The sequence below is a fragment of the Salvelinus namaycush genome, chromosome 14 (assembly GCF_016432855.1).
Source record: "Salvelinus namaycush isolate Seneca chromosome 14, SaNama_1.0, whole genome shotgun sequence".
In the NCBI taxonomy this organism is placed as follows: Eukaryota; Metazoa; Chordata; class Actinopteri; order Salmoniformes; family Salmonidae; genus Salvelinus; species Salvelinus namaycush.
Genome location: NC_052320.1, coordinates 37,608,277 through 37,626,712, shown reverse-complemented (window position 1 = coordinate 37,626,712; position 18,436 = coordinate 37,608,277). Strand labels below are relative to the sequence as shown.

The following is an 18,436-nucleotide window of genomic DNA, read 5'->3' as shown; positions in this document are numbered from 1 at the left end:
CTCCAATCTCTCCCGAGTCCCTGTTTGCATGGACTCCTCTTTCCCTCTGGTTTGAGTGTCTTAAATGTAGAGTATGTCTGTGTGTGTTGATGTCTCGTGTGTGTGTGTGTGTGTGTGTGTGTGTGTGTGTGTGTCTGTATTTTTGAATGACACTCCAGGTTGTTGAAGATCAAAATTCTTCATTACAAAAAATGACAAAAGTTCCCCTTAAAAAGAAGAAGTTTGAAGACTACACAGGACCAAAAAAAGGCAAATACAAAAAAAAAAAAGGTTACCCTTTTGAATTGTTTGAGTTTGTGTTTCATCAACAAATGACATGTACTGCAATATTATGACATTTTTTGGCTAAATGTACTAACTAGAACCTGTAAAATCATGTCAGTTGCTGGCGAGTGTGAGAAGTCAGAAATTTGTTGGGAAAACATCTGATAGACCATTTCACACTGCGGAACATGAGTACTCTTTTGAATACTAAATCGGAAGTGGCACGGGTAAAGGGGTAGCATTACCAGAGGGCAAAGCAGAGGACCCTTGAAGACCAAGTGCCTCTGTGGACATTAGTGAAAAGGACCAATGTCCAAACTCTCAATTTCTTTGGTAGGGTGGAAAGGTTCAAAGTCACTGAGGAGAAAACTGTGCTCAAGAATGTATCTAGAGACCCTATCATGCATATCCAGGTGACAACCAAATCAAGGCCACATTCAACAACACTGAACATGTCAATGGTCTGGTATGGAAAAGGTGCAAAAGTGAACATAAGCACTGGGTGGGACTGCCTTTGTTGTACACAATTACTATTACCATTACAGACAGCTGTCCACCAACACTTCCAGATGCTGCTCTACTGCCCCATTCCCTCCCTTGCTGCTTTACCCTACCCGCTGATGCCTCCACATTGGCCCGCCATATTGTTCTGTCCCATCATGCTGTGTCAGCAATGTCTACAACCAAAAACGTACAATTTTTACAGACAACTATCTGGCCAAAAGGTCCTTAACTGTATGCGTCTCGCAGATACGGAAAACAGTCTATCCCTACTTGTATTCTCTGAACAACATACGAGTACAATGTATGTAACCTCTACCTGGTACAGCCAGAGGAGGATGGGCCTCCTCTCAGTCTGGTTAACCTCAAGGCTTATTTTATTTCCCCCCCTTTGCTGCTGTGGTTCTGCTTGTCCTTTGGGTTCTAGGCCAGGTTACTGCCAAGCACTTTGCGACAACTTGACATTAAAAAGGCTCTCTGGGGATGTAGCAAAAAGTTGCCAAAAAATGGTAGCTTTCTTCCAACCACACATATAAGCTACAAATGTACCCTTTATGAACAGATGCTTCTGAAAACAAACCCCATGTCTGGATAGATAGTGAAGTCTCTGGTGCTCAGGTGAATGTCATCATCCTTTCCTTTGATGAATAGCTGAAGCTTGATTTTAAAACGGCAAAGACAGCCTTGTAGACGTGGTTTATAAGTGAAGCAATGGAGCTGAAGAAGCTAGTCATGTGACGATGAGCTCGATCTTGCATGTAAAGACTAATGCCTCTCAATAGTCTAGAATGGCTTCCTCCCTCCTCGTCCACTCTCCTTCATGAGCACTAGTCTGAATGTACAGTGTGTCTGTGTGTGTTGGCGTCCCGTGTGTATGTGTGTGTATGGCACTGCGGGTTGTTGAAGATAGAAATGTTTCATTACAAAAATGGACAAAGGTGCAGGTGCGTGGCGCTCGTCCTCTCTCCATGAGCACTGATATGAAAAGACAGGTTACATGAAAGCCACAGGAGGAGGTTGGTGGCAATCCTTGGCCTCTTCTACATTGCTCTATAAATCTAATCATAAGCAAGACTGGATGATTCTGTATATTCCTCTGTATACTCCCCCGGTAACTGGTCCAACTCCATTGCACAAAGTGTTCAAACCAATTCCTCCAAAAGCTCAACTGCTCTGGTTTGAGAGGCAGAAAATGTGTTATTGCCCGCATTGATCTGTATCGCCTGTGTTTTTCATCCATGGTTGAATTATGGGAATCTATTTCCCATAACAGGCACTACTGGATGACTTGAGAGGCCTTGTGTTTGGACACAGTGAGCAAACATTCATTTTCTTTGACTCAGAGGGAATGTTTGTTTTCTAACTGCTTCGAACTAAAACCATATCCATGTGTCACTCAGTGAATGTTTTGCGCTTTCCATCAAGCAGTGATTTCTATCTGTACAACTTGTGTATCCTATTATTTATTCCCTGGGACAATACTCTGTGCATTAGTAATTTTGTGTGAAGTATTTACTAGTATTCGTAAGACTGACGCATCAGCCTATACCTTGTAGTTATATTTTGTTGCCGTATAAGGCTCTTATTGAACCGGATGTATTATTTGTCAAATAAAAACATTGACAACTATTGAAATACTGGACTGTAGAAAAATGGTGGTATTGAAGTAGAATGATCTCTGAACCCAACTATACTAAACATTCTTCTACTATCTAGTAACTGAGGAAATGTACATTTGGATTGTTGATTGGTTTGGCTGGTTTTCTTTTTCAATGTTTTCAACTAGCTGAAGAAAAACATTTTATAGTACAATTACCCACTGCTGCTGACTACTGCAAATAACTTTGTATCCCTATACCTAAAGATTGTGTGATGGCAGAGGTAACGTTATAGCTGCTGTCTGATGAATACCAACTGAGTGAAAGTAAAGTATTCTGTATGTGTTGGATATGGATGTGCTGTGAGTGATACATACTCGACTTGTAAAACATAGATGATTCTATGGATGTGGCCTGTACTGCAGTGAGACTAGGGTTGCAGGATAAGGGAGATGTAGATGTGTCAGGTTCCTTGTCCTCAACTTCTTCAGCCTCCTTCTCATCTTCGGGCCGCTCCGCCGACAACCTCTGGGGAATCCTAGCCGACCTTTGACCCTGAGGTCAAAATGTTCACAGGAGGTCAACATCAGCTAATTTGGGGTTTAATTAACTAATACTATGTGAGAGTCAAAGTGGCAGCTTTATCTGTTTCTAAGGCAAACGTAATCTCGGCACACATTCATCAACAAAATGAAACAAGCACAACATGCAAAATGAAACAAGCACAACATGCAGAAGATGCCGAAAATTTTTAAAAAAATGACCAAAAGGGAGAAAAAAAAGTTTAGGCACTGGGTACCTTAGGGCCAGGTTTGGCTGCTGCTCTACTCTGTGGGCTTTGCTCGGCATTGGTCTCTTTGGAGTCAGATAGGGTCTTCATAGTGGCAGCCGCATGCCGGAGGATGCAGTCTGTGCCACAGTAAACGGAGTCGGGAAGAGCGTGCATACTGCACCCTGGGCCAATGCACTGGGGCAGAGAACTGTCCGTCTCCATTTCAGCCTCAGCAACCACTTCAGTCTCCTCCTGCGCCACAGCCTCCTAGGACCAGACTCGCTTGTCAGCCTAGATCTCAAACTTGCAACTAAATACCATTGTGAAATGGGCTGTACAAAGCAAGGGAAACCAAATAACACTACAAACTAGAATTGATTTCCATTCTTCCTCGCAAAGGAATCAGTAAACGTTCGTTCTCACCTTACTGGCCTGCTCCTCATGCACTCTCTCCTCCTCCCCAGAGGAGGGCAGTGTCAGGCAGTCAGGGTGGCTCTGCTGGGGGTCTGGCTGGCTCTGGCTCTTATTCGTGCAGTTGGGGCAGATCCAGTCCCGTCCGCTCCTCTCCAGCTTGCTGCCATGCGTCTCGCTGACGCCAACGCAGTCGCCATGGAACCACTCCTGACAATTGTCACAGGAGATCATGAACCTGGACAAGGAATCAAACGGGCAATAAGAAAATGACAGCTAAAGAACAGCAATTAACTAAAGTCCATAACCATCCAAAATAATGAGTATGGCAGATGGAAAGAGCTGAGATGTGGTGCTGCGATACCAACAACATTAGGCTTGCTTGTTTTCAGAGGTAAATATCGTCCTTGACAACGCTACACCACATACCTTTTATTCTGCCTCTGTCGACAGATGCAGTAAAGGGCATTGGGGTTGTAGCCCTCACTGTCCGATATGCTAGAATACTCTGACTTTTCTTCCTCGATCCTCTCCTCCACCTCGTCCTTCTCCTCCTCCACCTCGTCCCTCTCCTCCTCCACCTCGTCCTTCTCCTCCTCCACCTCGTCCTTCTCCTCCTCCACCTCGTCCTTCTCCTCCTCCACCTCGTCCTTCTCCTCCTCCACCTCGTCCACCTCCTCCTCCACCTCCTCTGTTACATTATCATATTGGCTGGGCTTTTCTTCTTTTGTCTCTGGCTCTGGATCAGACTCGAGAGGAGGCATAGACTCTGAGCTGGACTGTTGAGAAGGAGAAGGGCTTTGCGGTTCAACCACTACAACAGCCTCCTCGGGACTCTGCTCCCTCTCCTCCTCCTGAGGCTGATACACCTGCTGCTGTTCCAACTCATTTACAAAAATCACCTCTTCTTCATCTGCAGTGCTCGACTCTGGCTCTACCCTCCTACCCCTCCCACGCCCCCTACCTCTCCCTCGTCCTCTCCCTCTCCCTCTACCCCTTCCCCTAGCCCTGCCTCTCCCTCTGACCCCTCTGCCTCTGGCCTCACCTCTCCCCCTAATGCTCAGCCGCTCCTGAAGCTGCTTCAGGGTCAGCTCATCACTGTCCTCCTCTATACTGGAGGCAGCGTCCATGTCCCCACTACCCCCATAGCTAGGAGGGGCAGCTGTGGTCCTGTCCTCCTCTTTCTTCTCCCCAAGTAGGGAAAAAGCCGTGCTGAATGCAGATCCAAAGTCCCGCCAAGAGGAGGGGTCTAATCTGGCACCTGGGCAGGGCTCTAGGGCCTCTGAGGCAGGCTCTGTGTCCATTGGAGTAGGGGAGCCCGTCTCGGAGTGCTCCAGGTCAGCCGGGGCGCTCCTTCTCCCCCCTCGCCCACGTCTTGAATAGGTCTGGGCCGGGCGGCCTCTGCCCCGACGTGTGGGTAGGGGCGGAGATTCTGGATCTTCAGTCTCATCCAATCCCACAAACTCTCTTCTGGCAACCGTGGTCCGCCTGAAGCCCCAGGTCTTTTTGAACTCGCTGATGGTCGGCCTAGCACCCCTCTCGGCCCCCTCCACCTGCTGCTCTGCATTACCATCGCCTATGTGCTCCTCTACACCAAGAAGAGAAGAGCAGGGATGGAAAAACCTTAGATTTAAAAAGGTAGCAGTATGATGCAGAAAGTAAACAGTATAAACATCAAGCAGCAGTCACTACTCTTAAACCTTTGGATGCCGTCTACCATAGCGCCACTCGTTTTATCACTGGTGACAGTTTTAATACTCACCACAGCACCCTGTTTTAAAGTCCTGCAGATCAATTCATTACTCCCTTTTTCGTTTACAAAGCCCTACTACACAAGCTTCCAACTTACCTAACTTCGTTGTTACAGAATTTAAAACAAACATGAGCTACCAAACCCGCTCACAAGGTTGGTTAACCCTCGAGGTTCCTTGGGTCTCCACCGAATTAGGCAAATCCGCTTTTAGTTTTAATGCACCTCATTGCTGGAACCAACTGCAAAATACACTGCAATAAGCTGTGGATGACGCTTGGGCAATTTAAAATATTTGGTAGGGAACTATTTTCTGAGGAATGTGGCTGTTTTTCTTGATCGTTTGTTGTGCTGTATTTAGTTTGCTTTGTACTGTCCGATTTTGATTTTGTCTATGAATTGTATGTGCAGGGCACTCTTGCGAAAGAGGTCCTGGTCTCAATGGTGACTCCCTGTTTAAATAAAAAGGTAAAATAGCTGGTCAATTTCCGCAACAACTAAGAGCTTTGGTTCAACTTTTCCGCAGCTTTGGTGCCCTGGCTACCAAGCTGTAACAGCGTGAAGCGAACCAATGCACAGATACTGGATGTTTCTCAATATGCATTCTACCGTGCTCCAAACTCTCATGCTCAGAGTGCATTCTCCCAGGACGTTCTTGTGAGGATGAGAGTCTGAAGAACGCATAAAACGTTCCATTTCAGAAGCACTCACACTCTGTATTACCTCACGCTGCACCTCCCCATTCACTGACCCTTCCTCCAGCCAGGACAACGGCAATAGAGACCAAACAAGATATATGTAACAGTATAACTTTAGTACGTCCCCTCGCCCCGACCTCGGGCGCGAACCAGGGACCCTCTGCACACATCAACAACAGTCACCCACGAAGCATCGTTACCCATCGCTCCACAAAAGCCGCGGCCCTTGCAGAGCAAGGGGAACCACTACTTCTAGGTTTCAGAGCAAGTGACGTAACCGACTGAAAGGCTGCTAGCGCGCACCACTGCTAACTAGCTAGCCATTTCACATCGGTTACATTTACACAAGACAAATGTTTTACCTCATAACTATCAGCTAGCTATAATAAACAAAAATATAAAAGCAACATGCAACAATTTTTAAGATTTTACTAAGTTACAGTTCATATAAGGAAATCAGTCAATTGAAATAAATGAATTAGGCTCTAATCTATGGATTTCACATGACTGGGCAGGGTTGCAGGCATAGGTGGGCCTTGGAGGGCATAGGTCCATCCACTTGGTAGCCAGGCCCACCCACTGGGGAGCCAGGCCCAGCCAATCAGAATGAGTTTTTCTCCACAAAAGTACTTTAGTACAGACAGAAATACTCCTCAGCAACCCACCCCTCAGACGATCCTGCAGGTGAAGAAGACGGAATTGGCTGGCCTGGGCTGGCGTGGTTACACGTGGCAACAGCTCTGGTGGACATTCCTACAGTCAGCATGCCAATTGCACGCTGACTCAAAACTTGAGACATCTGTGGCATTGAGTTGTGTGACAAAACTGCACATTTTAGAGTGGCCTTTTGTTGTCCCTAGCACAAGCTGCACCTCTGTAATGATCGTGCTGTTTAATCAGATTCTTGATATGCCACACCTGTCAGGTGGATGGATTATCTTGGCAAAGGAGAAATGCTCACTAAAAGGAATGTAAACAAATTTGTGCACAAAATTTGGAACATATCTGGGATTTTTTATTTCAGCTCATGAAACATGGGACCAACACTTCAAATGTTGCTTTTATATTTTTGTTCAAAGTATTTGTGAATTGTAATAATGTAGCTAATCAGATTGTTTAACAGGCAAAAATGACCTAAAACTAAATGTTATGCAAGGTAGATGTAAATTCTTCATGGGTAGTTAGCTAGCTAACAATTCTTTATGGCTATCTGGCCAGTTAACCCTATTGACCTATTATGGGCTTGCGATCGACGCACACTAGTGGCTTTGTAGGCAGGTAAACATGCCAAAATTAACATAGGTTAATAAATAAAATATTGCAGTCAGGCAACATATGAAATGTGAATAGGCAACATTTCATTCTGAAATCTGAGCGTATTTTAATGGCCGCCAGTTATTTCAAGAAATTTTGCGCAATTATTTATGTTGTTGCGTCATATCCTTTACATACTTTCCGTTGAAGTTTGCGTCGATGCATGTTTCAAAATATGTACAAATGGAGTACGCATTCGAGAAGTGCCCTCCGTGCGTTGTTTCGCATTCTTTGATTTGGACTCATACTCCGACCCGCCAATGCTCCAATTTGTAGTCCAGAGAGGACATATGAATAAAAAATTATTCCCTCGTTATGTCAAGATCACAACTTATTTATCTCAAAAATTGTTTTGTCGAGATCACAAGATAAGCTCTATAAATAGGAGTGGACGTATTGATGATAGATTGACAGTATGGCAGAGCCCACGGTGGATCAGTGCATATGTATTATTTATTTTCACCTTTATTTAACCAGGTAGGCCAGTTGAGAACAAGTTCTCATTTACAACTGCGACCTGGCCAAGATAAAGCAAAGCAGTGCGACACAAACAACACAGAGTTACACATGGAATAAACACACATACAGTCAATAACACAATATAACAATATATATACAGTGTGTGCAAATATAGTAAGATTAGGGAGGTAAGGCAATAAATAGGCCATAGTGGCGAAATAATTACAATTTAGCAATTAAACCCTGGAGTGATAGATGTGCAGAAGATGAATGTGCAAGTAGAGATACTGGGGTGCAAAGGAGCAACAACAAAAAAAATAACAATATGGGGATGAGGTAGTTGGGTGGGCTATTTACAGATGGGCTGTGTACAGGTGCAATGATCGGTAAGCTGCTCTGACAGCTGATGCTTAAAGTTAGTGAGGGAGATAAGACTCCAGCTTCAGTGATTTTTGCAATTCATTCCAGTCATTGGCAGTAGAGAACTGGAAGGAAAGGTGGCCAAAGGAGGAGTTGGCTTTGGGGATGACCAGTAAAATATACCTTCTGGAGCGCGTGCTACGGGTGGGTGCTACTATGGTGACCAGTGAGCTGAGATAAGGCAGGGCTTTACCAAGCAAAGACTTATAGATGACCTGGAGCCAGTGGGTTTGGCGACGAATATGAAGCGAGGGCCAGCCAATGAGAGCATACAGGTCGCGGTGGTGCGTAGTATATTGGGCTTTGGTGACAAAACGGATGGCACTGTGATAGACTACATCCAATTTGCTGAGTAGAGTGTTGGAGGCTATTTTGTAAATGACATCGCCGAAGTCACGGATCAGTAGGATAGTCAGTTTTACGAGGGTAAGTTTGGCAACATGAGTGAAGGATGCTTTGTTGCGAAATAGGAAGCCGATTCTAGATTTAATTTTGGATTGGAGATGCTTAATGTGAGTCTGGAAGGAGAGTTTCAGTCTAACCAGACACCTAGGTATTTGTAGTTGTCCACATATTCTAAGTCAGAACCGTCCAAAGTAGTGATGCTAGATGGGCGGCGGGAGCGGGCAGCGATCGGCTGAAGAGCATGCATTTAGTTTTACTTGCATTTAAGAGCAGTAGGAGGCCACGGAAGAAGTGTTGTATGGCATTGAAGCTCGTCTGGAGGTTTGTTAACACAGTGTCCAAAGAAGGGCCAGAAGTATACAGAATGGCGTCGTCTGCGTAGAGGTGGATCAGAGAATCACCAGCAGCAAGTGCGACATCATTGATGTAGACAGAGAAAAGAGTCAGCCCGAGAATTGAACCCTGTGGCACCCCCATAGAGACTGCCAGAGTTCCGGACAACAGGCCCCCCGATTTGACACATTGAACTCTAACTCTACCAGGCGAGGTAGTCATTTGAGAAACCAAGGCTGTTGAGTCTGCCGATAAGAATGCTGTGATTGACAGAGTCGAAGGCCTTGGCCAGGTTGATGAAGACAGCTGCACAGTATTGTCTTTTATCGATGGCGGTTATGATATCGTTTAGGACCTTGAGCGTGGCTGAGGTGCACCCATGACCAGCTCGGAAACCAGATTGCATAGCGGAGAACGTATGGTGGGATTCAAAATGGTCGGTGATCTGTTTGTTAACTTGGCTTTCGAAGACTGTAGAAAGGCAGGGTAGGATAGATATAGGTCTGTAACAGTTTGGGTCTAGAGTGTCTCCCCCTTTGAAGAGGGGGATGACCGTGGCAGCTTTCCAATCTTTAGGGATCTCAGACGATACGACAGAGAGGTTGAACAGATAATTTTAGAAAGAAAGGGTCCAGATTGTCTAGCCCAGCTGATTTGTAGGGGCCCAGATTATGCAGATTATGTTTTTGTGCTGGTCAAGGGCAGTCAAGTCTGGAGTGAACCAAGGGCTATATCTGTTCTTAGTTCTACATTTTTTGAATGGGGCATGCTTATTTAAGATGGTGGGGAAAGCACTTATAGAGAATAACCAGGCATCCTCTACTGACGGAATGAGGTCAATATCCTTCCAGGATACCCAGGCCAGGTCGATTAGAAAGGCCTGATCGCTGAAATGTTTTAGGGAGCGTTTGACAGTGATGAGGGGTGGTCGTTTGACCGCGGACCCATTACGGACACAGGAAATGAGGCAGTGATCGCTGAGATCCTGGTTGAAGACAGCAGAGGTGTAATTTAGAGGGCAGGTTGGTCAGGATGATATCTATGAGGGTGCCCGTCTTTACGGATTTAGGGTTGTACCTGGTAGGTTCCTTGATAATTTGTGTGCGATTGAGGGCATCTAGCTTAGATTGTAGGAAGGCCAGGGTGTTAAGCATATCCCAGTTTAGGTCACCTAACAGTACAAACTCTGAAGATAAATGGAGGGCAATTAATTCACATATGGTGTCCAGGGCACAGCTGGGGGCTGAGGGGGGTCTATAACAAGCAACAGTGAGAGACTTATTTCTGGAAAGGTGGATTTTTAAAAGTAGAAGCTCGAACTGTTTGGGAACAGACCTGGCTAGCATGACAGAACTCTGCAGGCTAACTCCACCCCCTTTGGCAGTTCTATCTTGGCGGAAAATGTTGTAGTTGGGGATGGAAATTTCAGAATTTTTGGTGGCCTTCCTAAGCCAGGATTCAGACACGGCTAGGACATCAGGGTTGGCGGAGTGTGCTAAAGCAGTGAATAAAACAAACTTAGGGAGGAGGCTTCTGATGTTAAAATGCATGAAACCAAGGCTTTTACGGTTACAGAAGTCAACAAATGATAGCGCCTGCGGGTCAGTTAGGTACATACAGGAGTTTGAGGCTGGGGCCGGCAGGTAAACAAAATGAGGTACCGTGTCATTGAAACAGTCCAGGGGGTATCAGCTGTGTAGCCGAGTGATCATAGGGTCAAAAGAGCAGCGATAGGTGAGTCAGGGTGCCGTTCGGTAGTCACTACTACACTAGGCGAGCAGGGGGCACAGCGTTCAGAAAAGCTAGCGGGCTAGTAGATGGTTCTTCGGCGACATCGTAACAGAATAGCCTGTTGAGATCACGTCGGCAGTGCAGTCGTGATGGATCGGCAGGTCTCCGTGTCGACAATAAAAGGGTCCAGGCCAATTGGCAAAGGAGGTATTGTAGCCCTATAATTAGCTGATATATGGGCCTAGCTCGAGGCTTGAGCTAGCCTGTGTTGCTTCGGGACAGAGGTGTTCGCTAACAGTAGCCACTCGTTTGCAGCTAGCTAGCTGCGATGACCCGGTGTAATGATCCAGAGCGGCAGGAATCCGGTGATGTGGTAGAGAGAAGCAGTCCGATATGCTCTGGGTTGATATCGCTCTGTGCAGACTGGCAGGTGTGGTCCGAGCTAAGGCTGGCTGGTGACCGAGAAAAAGGTGAAGACCGCTAACCGTGGCTAACAAAGACTAGTAGCTAGTTAGCTGGCTAGCTCCTGATTGCAGTTCCAGTTATAAGGAATAAAAATAGCTGATTATTGATTGTTACACTAAGGGATGGTACATTTCATGTGAACATCATGCTTTCATTTGTTTGGAGCTCATTATCAGTTCATAAATTAGAATGTTAGCAAGCTAAAATGACCCTTACCTTGAGCTAAGAGCTCTTGGGGCATCTAAGCCCTCGTGGGGCATTTAAGCCCTGAACGATGCTAATCCCATGAAAGAAACAACGCAGCTAGTTTGGCTAGTCTTGTGAGCGAGAGAGCTATCTAGCTAGGTAGTCTTGTTAGCTAGCTAGCTACCTAGCTTGTTATCTATGCTGGTTTTTAGCGTGCATAACTGATATGTGTATAATTGTAAGGGGCACTTCATGTTTTATAGATAATATTTACAGAGTGGGTGAGCTCCATTCCTGACTGGCTGATCAGATTACATTTCAGCCTCAGAGCTTGATCAGATTCAATAGCAGCCTCAGAGGCTTTTAAATTGGGATTCTGTTTTGTAGGCTGTTTCATAGTTAAAGGTCATTGCAGGCAGATTAGAAGTCAGTGTATTATGTATGTGATCTAGACTGGGTGCGCTCTATTCCTGGCAGGCTGATCAGATTCAATAGCAGCCTCAGAGACTAATAAGCCATGATGCTGCCTTGTAGGCTGTCTGCAAAGAGCCTTACATATGAAATAGCCTGCAAGGCTGCATCCTGATTCATCAGCCTCTGAGGCTGAAATGTAATCTGATCAGCCTGTCAGGAATGGAGTTTACCAACTGTAAATGTAAATATTATCCACAAAACATGAAGTGTTCCTTATAATTATACACATATCAGTTATGCAAGCTAACAACCAGCATAGATAACTAGCTTGATTGTTAGCTAGGTAGTTAACAAGACTAACTAACTAACTATCTCACAAGACTAGCCAAGTTATGTGTGTTGTTCCTTGCATATGATTGGCTGTGGTCTTGGGGGGCGGCACGCAGACTGGGAGACAGGGCTGCCTCTCAGGCATTGTTCAAGGCTTAAATGCCCCACAATGCGATCAACGCTGCCACAGGGCTTCTTCATGAAGTGGTTATCGTGCATCTAAACAAATCAATGGATGATGCATGGTACTTTTATCTTGTGATCTCAACACACCACTTATGAAATAAATAAGTTATGATTGACATAACGTGGGATATTTTTTATTTATTCATATGTCCTCTCTGGACTTCTTTCAATGTGGGTGCTCGAAGCACGGGAGTATGCATTTTGAGAAACACCCACTGTGTGAGAGTGAAGTCTTGCTTCTTACTCAACTCAATATCTGCTGTCTTGCTCATGGCAACGTCATTGCCCTGAGTCTACCTTTAATATGACGTACCTTTAATACGAAAATATATAATCTCAATCCAATCACATCATTTGAACAACTAATGGTCAGACCAATCCAATCCAACTAACAGGGGGAGGAAAGTGAAAGGTCATACCTGTATCAGTGCCAGTGAGGTCATGGATCTCATTGATATCCATAAAGCCCTCCATGGAAGACAAACTGTCAAATCAAGATAGAAAAATGCATGTCAAATGTTATCCAATCTACCAGAAATGCTGTTGATTTAATTGAAGTACATTTACAAGTTGAAAGACTTGTGAGAGCTTGACCTGAAGGGTCAGAGTGTGCCGACATGGCCATACTCGTATTCATAATCATATTCGTAAATTAACAGTCGGATCGGATGACACGAGCAATCGGGGGAAAGAATTAAGTGTTTAAATGACTAAGTAGATGGCTAAATGCACATTCTCCCTGCAAAAACACTGCAGATTACAGTAGGAACAGCGCGCAGAGGGGTGGGTGTGTGTCTGTCCTCAACCTGCGCAGGCAGCCAAGTTTGCTGTCACTTAGAATGCCCACCATCGTTGACTTTTTCTACCTACCCTTTCCTTGCTTGTTAGATATTATGCACATTGATAGCAAACGTCCTCGCCATGTGATCTATCATAGTAGCAGACAGCAGCAATCAAAATGACCAGACTGAAAACACGTGTGGAAAACTGATCTGGTGAAATTATGAAGGGAGTGGACAGAGAAATACAGCTTCACTCTATCCAATCAGAGCAGCAGGATCAACATACAGCCCACCCTTCTCTTTACAGACAGCCAATTGCGTTATTTTGACCACATAGAACCTCGCACGACTGACTGGAGAAAGATAGGAGCTGGCACCCCCCAAGAATAGTTTTTTCAATCACGGATAATTACACAAAATACTCTGATCATAACCGGATCCAGAATATTGCCCATATACGTTACAATAGCATTTCTGTCCAACTACTCAGCACACCCCTACTGAAGAGCCATCCCTCACTTTGAATTAATGCAGGAAATCTCCATTTGCCCAACAGTTGTCATCTGTAGTTCAACAGCAGACAATGCTAAACTAGTAAAATGATAATAATGTAATCAAGACTATGGAACAAGTTCAGGAAAAAAATAAAAGCCTACAACACAACGCAAACAGGCAGACTTTATTTCACTCTTTATTCCCGTTGACTTGGAAGGGGGGGGGGACATAACAGACAGTTTGTCACTACAAAGGTTAGCTCTGGTCCAGGGTGTTAGTGAGGTTTACTAACAATGAGCCTATAAAAATAGAATGAATCACTGTCTATACTGAACAAAAATAACGCAACATGCAACAATTTCAAAGATTTTACTGAGTTACAGTTCATATGAGGAAATCAGTCAACTGAAATAAATTCATTAGGCCCTAATCTATGGATTTCATATGACTGGGAATACAGATATGCATCTGTTGGTCACAGATCCCTTCAAAAAAAAAGGTAGATCGTGGATTAGAAAACCAGTCAGTATCTGGTGTGACCACCATCTGCCTCACGCAGCTCGACATCTCCTTCGCATAGAGTTAATCAGGCTGTTGATTGTGGCCTGTGGAATTTTGAGCCCGTCCTCTTCAATGAATGTGCAAAGTTGTTGGATATTGTCAGGAACTGGAACACGCTGTCGTACACGTCGACTCATTAAACCCAAACATGCTCAATGGGTGACGTGTGGTGAGTATGCAGGCCATGGAAGAACTGCGACATTTCAGCTTCCAGGAATTGTGTACAGATCCTTACGACATGGGGCCGTTCATTATCATACAGAAACATGAGGTAATGGCGACTGATGAATGACACAACAATGGGCTTCAGGATCTCATCACAGTAGCTGTGCATTCAAAATTACCATCAATAACATGGAATTGTGTTAATTGTCCGTAGCTTATGCCTGCCCATACCATAACCCCACCATGGGCCACTCTGTTTACAACGTTGGTATCAGCAAACCGCTCGCCCAAACGACGCCATACACATGGTCTGCGATTGAGAGGCTGATTGGACGTACTGCCAAATTCTCTAAAACGGTGTTTGAGGCGGCTTACGGTAGAGAAATTAACATTCAATTCTCTGGCTACAGCTCTGGTGGACATTCCTGCAGTCAGCATGCCAATTGCACATATGTGGCATTGTGTTGTGACAAAATTGCACATTTTAGAGTGGCCTTTATTGCCTCCAGCACAAAGTGCACCTGTGTAATGATCATGCTGTTTAATCACATGCTGCCACACCTGTCCGGTGGATGGATTATCTTGGCAAAGGAGAAATGCTCACTAACAGAGATGTAAACAAATTTGTGCACAAAATTTCAGAGATATTTCCAGGAAAATGTCAGGGATATTTTATTTCAGCTCATGAAACCAACACTTTACATGCTGCGTTTATATTTTTGTTCAGTGTAGTTCTATGCCTGAGCCTACCGGAGCCCTGGACCAGAGCTATACAAAGGCCACATTTGAATTCAAAATAAGACAAACATAAAATCCAGGCATCGACCTAGTAGACAAGACTATAAGCACTATGGCAAGTTATGAATAGAAAAAGACAGGAATTGGGTGTTCATTTCCCCATGTCCATAACATTTAATTAACACAGATAATTTCTGGTAAAGGAGCATTCCTCCCTCATTCATGCATCCCATAGAGAAAAGGTGAATTTCGAGCAAGATTGGCTGCTTACTACAGGAGGCATGTAAAAGTTAGATACACTACATGGTCAAAAGTATGTGGACACCTGCTCGTCGAACATCTCATTCCAAAAACATGGGCATTAATATGGAGTTGGTCCCCCCTTTGCTTCTATAACAGCCACAACTCTTCTGGGAAGGATTTCCACTAGATGTTTGAACATTGATAAGGGGACTTGCTTCTAATCAGCCACAAGAGCATTGGTGAGGTAGGGCACTGATGTTGGGCGCTTAGGCCTGGCTCACAGTCGGCGTTCCAATTCATCCCAAATGAGTTCGATGGGGTTGAGGTCAGAGCTCTGTGCAGGCCAGTCAAGTTCTTCCACACCAAATCTCTGGAGAAAAAAAATTCTGTATGCGCCTCGCTTTGTGTTGAAACAGGAAAGGGCCATCCCCAAACTGTTGCCACAAAGTTGTAAGCAAAGAATCATCTAGAATGTGCTGTAGCATTAAGACTCCCCTTCACTGGAACTAAGGGGCCTGGCCCAAACCATGAAAAACAGCCCCAAACCATTATTCGTCCTCCACCAAACTTTCAGTTGGCATTGGGGCAGGTAGTGTTCTCCTGGATCCACCAAACCCAGATTTGTCCATCAGACTGACAAATGGTGACGCGAGATTCATCACTCCAGAGAACGCGTTTCCACTACTCCAGAGTCCAATGGCGGCTAGCTTTACACCACTCCAGCCGATGCTTGGCATTGCGCATGGTGATCTCAGGCTTGTGTGCAGCTGCTGGGCAATGGAAACCCATTTTATGAAGCTCCCGACGAACAGTTCTTGTGATGAAGTTGCATCCAAATGCAGTTTAGAACTCAGTAGTGAGTGTTGCGTCGGAGGACAGACAATTTTTATGCGCGACAACACTCGGCGGTCCCGTTCTGTGGCCTACCACTTCGCGGCTGAGCAGCTGTTGCTCCTAGACATTTCCACTTCACAATAACAGCACATACAGTTGACCGGGGCAGCTCTAGCAGGGCAGAAATTTGACAAACTGACTTGTTGGAAAGGTGGCATCCTATGATGGTGCCACGTTGAAAGTCACTGGGCGCTGGGATCAAATCCGGGACTGTAGTGACGCCTCAAACACTGCGATGCAGTGCCTTAGACCGCTGCGCCACTCGGGAGGCCCAAAAGTATGCTGTTTTAAACAGAAATACAGATATACTCCACAACTAGTGAGGTAGCTAATAAGCTAGCAAGTTCATGGAATGTTTGCACTAACTTTAGCTAATAGCTCATTTACATTTACATTTTAGTCATTTAGCAGACACTCTTATCCAGAGCGACTTACAGTAATGAGTGCATATACACTACCGTTCAAAAGTTTGGGGTCACTTAGAAATGTCCTTGTTTTCCATGAAAACATACATGAAATTAGTTGCAAAATGAATAGGACATATAGTCAAGACGTTGACAAGGTTATAAATAATGATTTTTAATTTAAATAATAATTGTGTCTGTCAAACTTTGCTTTCGTCAAAGAATCCTCCATTTGGAGCAATTACAGACTTGCAGACCTTTGGAATTCTAGTTGTCAATTTGTTGAGGAAAACTAAAGAGATTTCACCCCATGCTTCCTGAAGCACCTCCCACTAGTTGGACTAGCTTGATGGGCACACTACCATACGGTCAAGCTGCTCCCACAACAGCTCAATAGGGTTGAGATCCGGTGACTGTGCTGGACACTCCATTATAGATCGAATACCAGCTGACTGCTTCTTCCCTAAATAGTTCATGCATAGCTTGGAGCTGTGCTTTGGGTCATTGTACAGTTGTAGGAGGAAATTGGCTCCAATTAAGTGCCGTCCACAGGGTATGGCATGGCGTTGCAAAATCGAGTGAAAGCATTCCTTCTTCAAGATCCCTTTAACAAATCTCCCACTTTACCACTACCAGAGCACCCCCCAGACCATCACATTGTCTCCACCATGCTTGACAGATGGCATCAAGCACTCATCCAGCATCTTTTCTGCGTCTCACGAATGTTCTACTTTGTGATCCGAACATCTCAAACTTAGAATCGTTTGTCCATAACACTTTTTTCCAATCTTCCACTTTCCAGTGTCTGTGTTCTTCTTCCCATCTTAATCTTTTCTTTTTATTGGCCAGTCTGAGATATGGCTTTTTCTTTGCAACTCTGACTAGAAGGCCAGCAACCATAAGTCGCCACTTCACTGTTGACGTTGAGACTGGTGTTTTGCGGGTACAATTTAATGAAGCTGCCAGATGAGGGACTTGTGAGGCGTCTGTTTTTCAAACTAGACACTCTAATGTACTTGTCCTCTTGCTCAGTTGTGCACCGGGGCCTCCCACTCCTCTTTCTATTCTGGTTAGAGCCAGTTTGCGCTGTTCTGTGAAGGGAGTAGTACACAGCGTTGTACGAGATCTTCAGTTTCTTGGCAATTTCTCGCATGGAATAGCCTTCATTTCCCAGAACAAGAATAGACTAACAAGTTTCAGAATAAAGTTATTTGTTTCTGGCCATTTTGAGCCTGTAATCGAACCCACAAATTCTGATGCTCCAGATACTCAACTAGTCTAAAGAAGGCCAGTTTTATTGCTTCTTTAATCAGGACAACAGTTTTCAGCTGTGCTAACATAATTGCAAAAGTGTTTTCTAATGATCAATTAGCCTTTTACAATGATAAACTTGGATTAGCTAACACAACGTGCCATTGGAACACAGGAGTGATGGTTGCTGATAATGGGCCTCTGTACGCCTATGAAGATATTCCATTTTAAAAAATCAGTCCTTTACAACATTAACAATGTCTACACTGTATTTCTGATAAATTTTATGTTATTTTAATGGCCAAAATAATTGCTTTTCTTTAAAAAACAAGGACATTTCTAAGTAACCCCAAACTTTTGAACGTTAGTGTATAAAAACTTAGCAAAAAAAGAAACGTCCTCTCACTGTCAACTGCATTTATTTTCAGCAAATTTAACATGTGTAAATATTTGTGTGAACATAACAAGATTCAACAACTGAGACATAAACTGAACAAGTTCCACAGACATGTGACTAACAGAAATGGAATAATGTGTCCCTGAACAAAGGGGGGGTCAAAATCAAAAGTAACAGTCAGTATCTGGTGTGGCCACCAGCTGCATTAAGTACTTCAGTGCATCTCCTCCTCATGGACTGCACCATATTTGCCAGTTCTTGCTGTGAGA

At 44.5% G+C, this 18,436-nt stretch overlaps 1 protein-coding gene across 1 annotated transcript in view; it reads right to left on the bottom strand.

Moving 5' to 3' along the window:
• Window positions 1-908: 908 nt before the first annotated feature.
• LOC120058741 (death-inducer obliterator 1-like) overlaps window positions 909-18,436 on the bottom strand; it is a 40,142-nt gene continuing 22,614 nt past the window's right edge. The window contains exons 2-8 of the mRNA XM_039007482.1: window positions 12,657-12,721; window positions 4,554-5,134; window positions 4,221-4,325; window positions 3,976-4,127; window positions 3,559-3,784; window positions 3,163-3,402; window positions 909-2,918 (exon numbers count right to left, since the gene is read on the bottom strand). Of these exons, the coding sequence (XP_038863410.1) occupies window positions 2,595-2,918; window positions 3,163-3,402; window positions 3,559-3,784; window positions 3,976-4,127; window positions 4,221-4,325; window positions 4,554-5,134; window positions 12,657-12,711 (1,683 nt within the window). The 5' untranslated portion in view covers window positions 12,712-12,721 and the 3' untranslated portion in view covers window positions 909-2,594. The remainder of the gene's footprint in view (window positions 2,919-3,162; window positions 3,403-3,558; window positions 3,785-3,975; window positions 4,128-4,220; window positions 4,326-4,553; window positions 5,135-12,656; window positions 12,722-18,436) is intronic.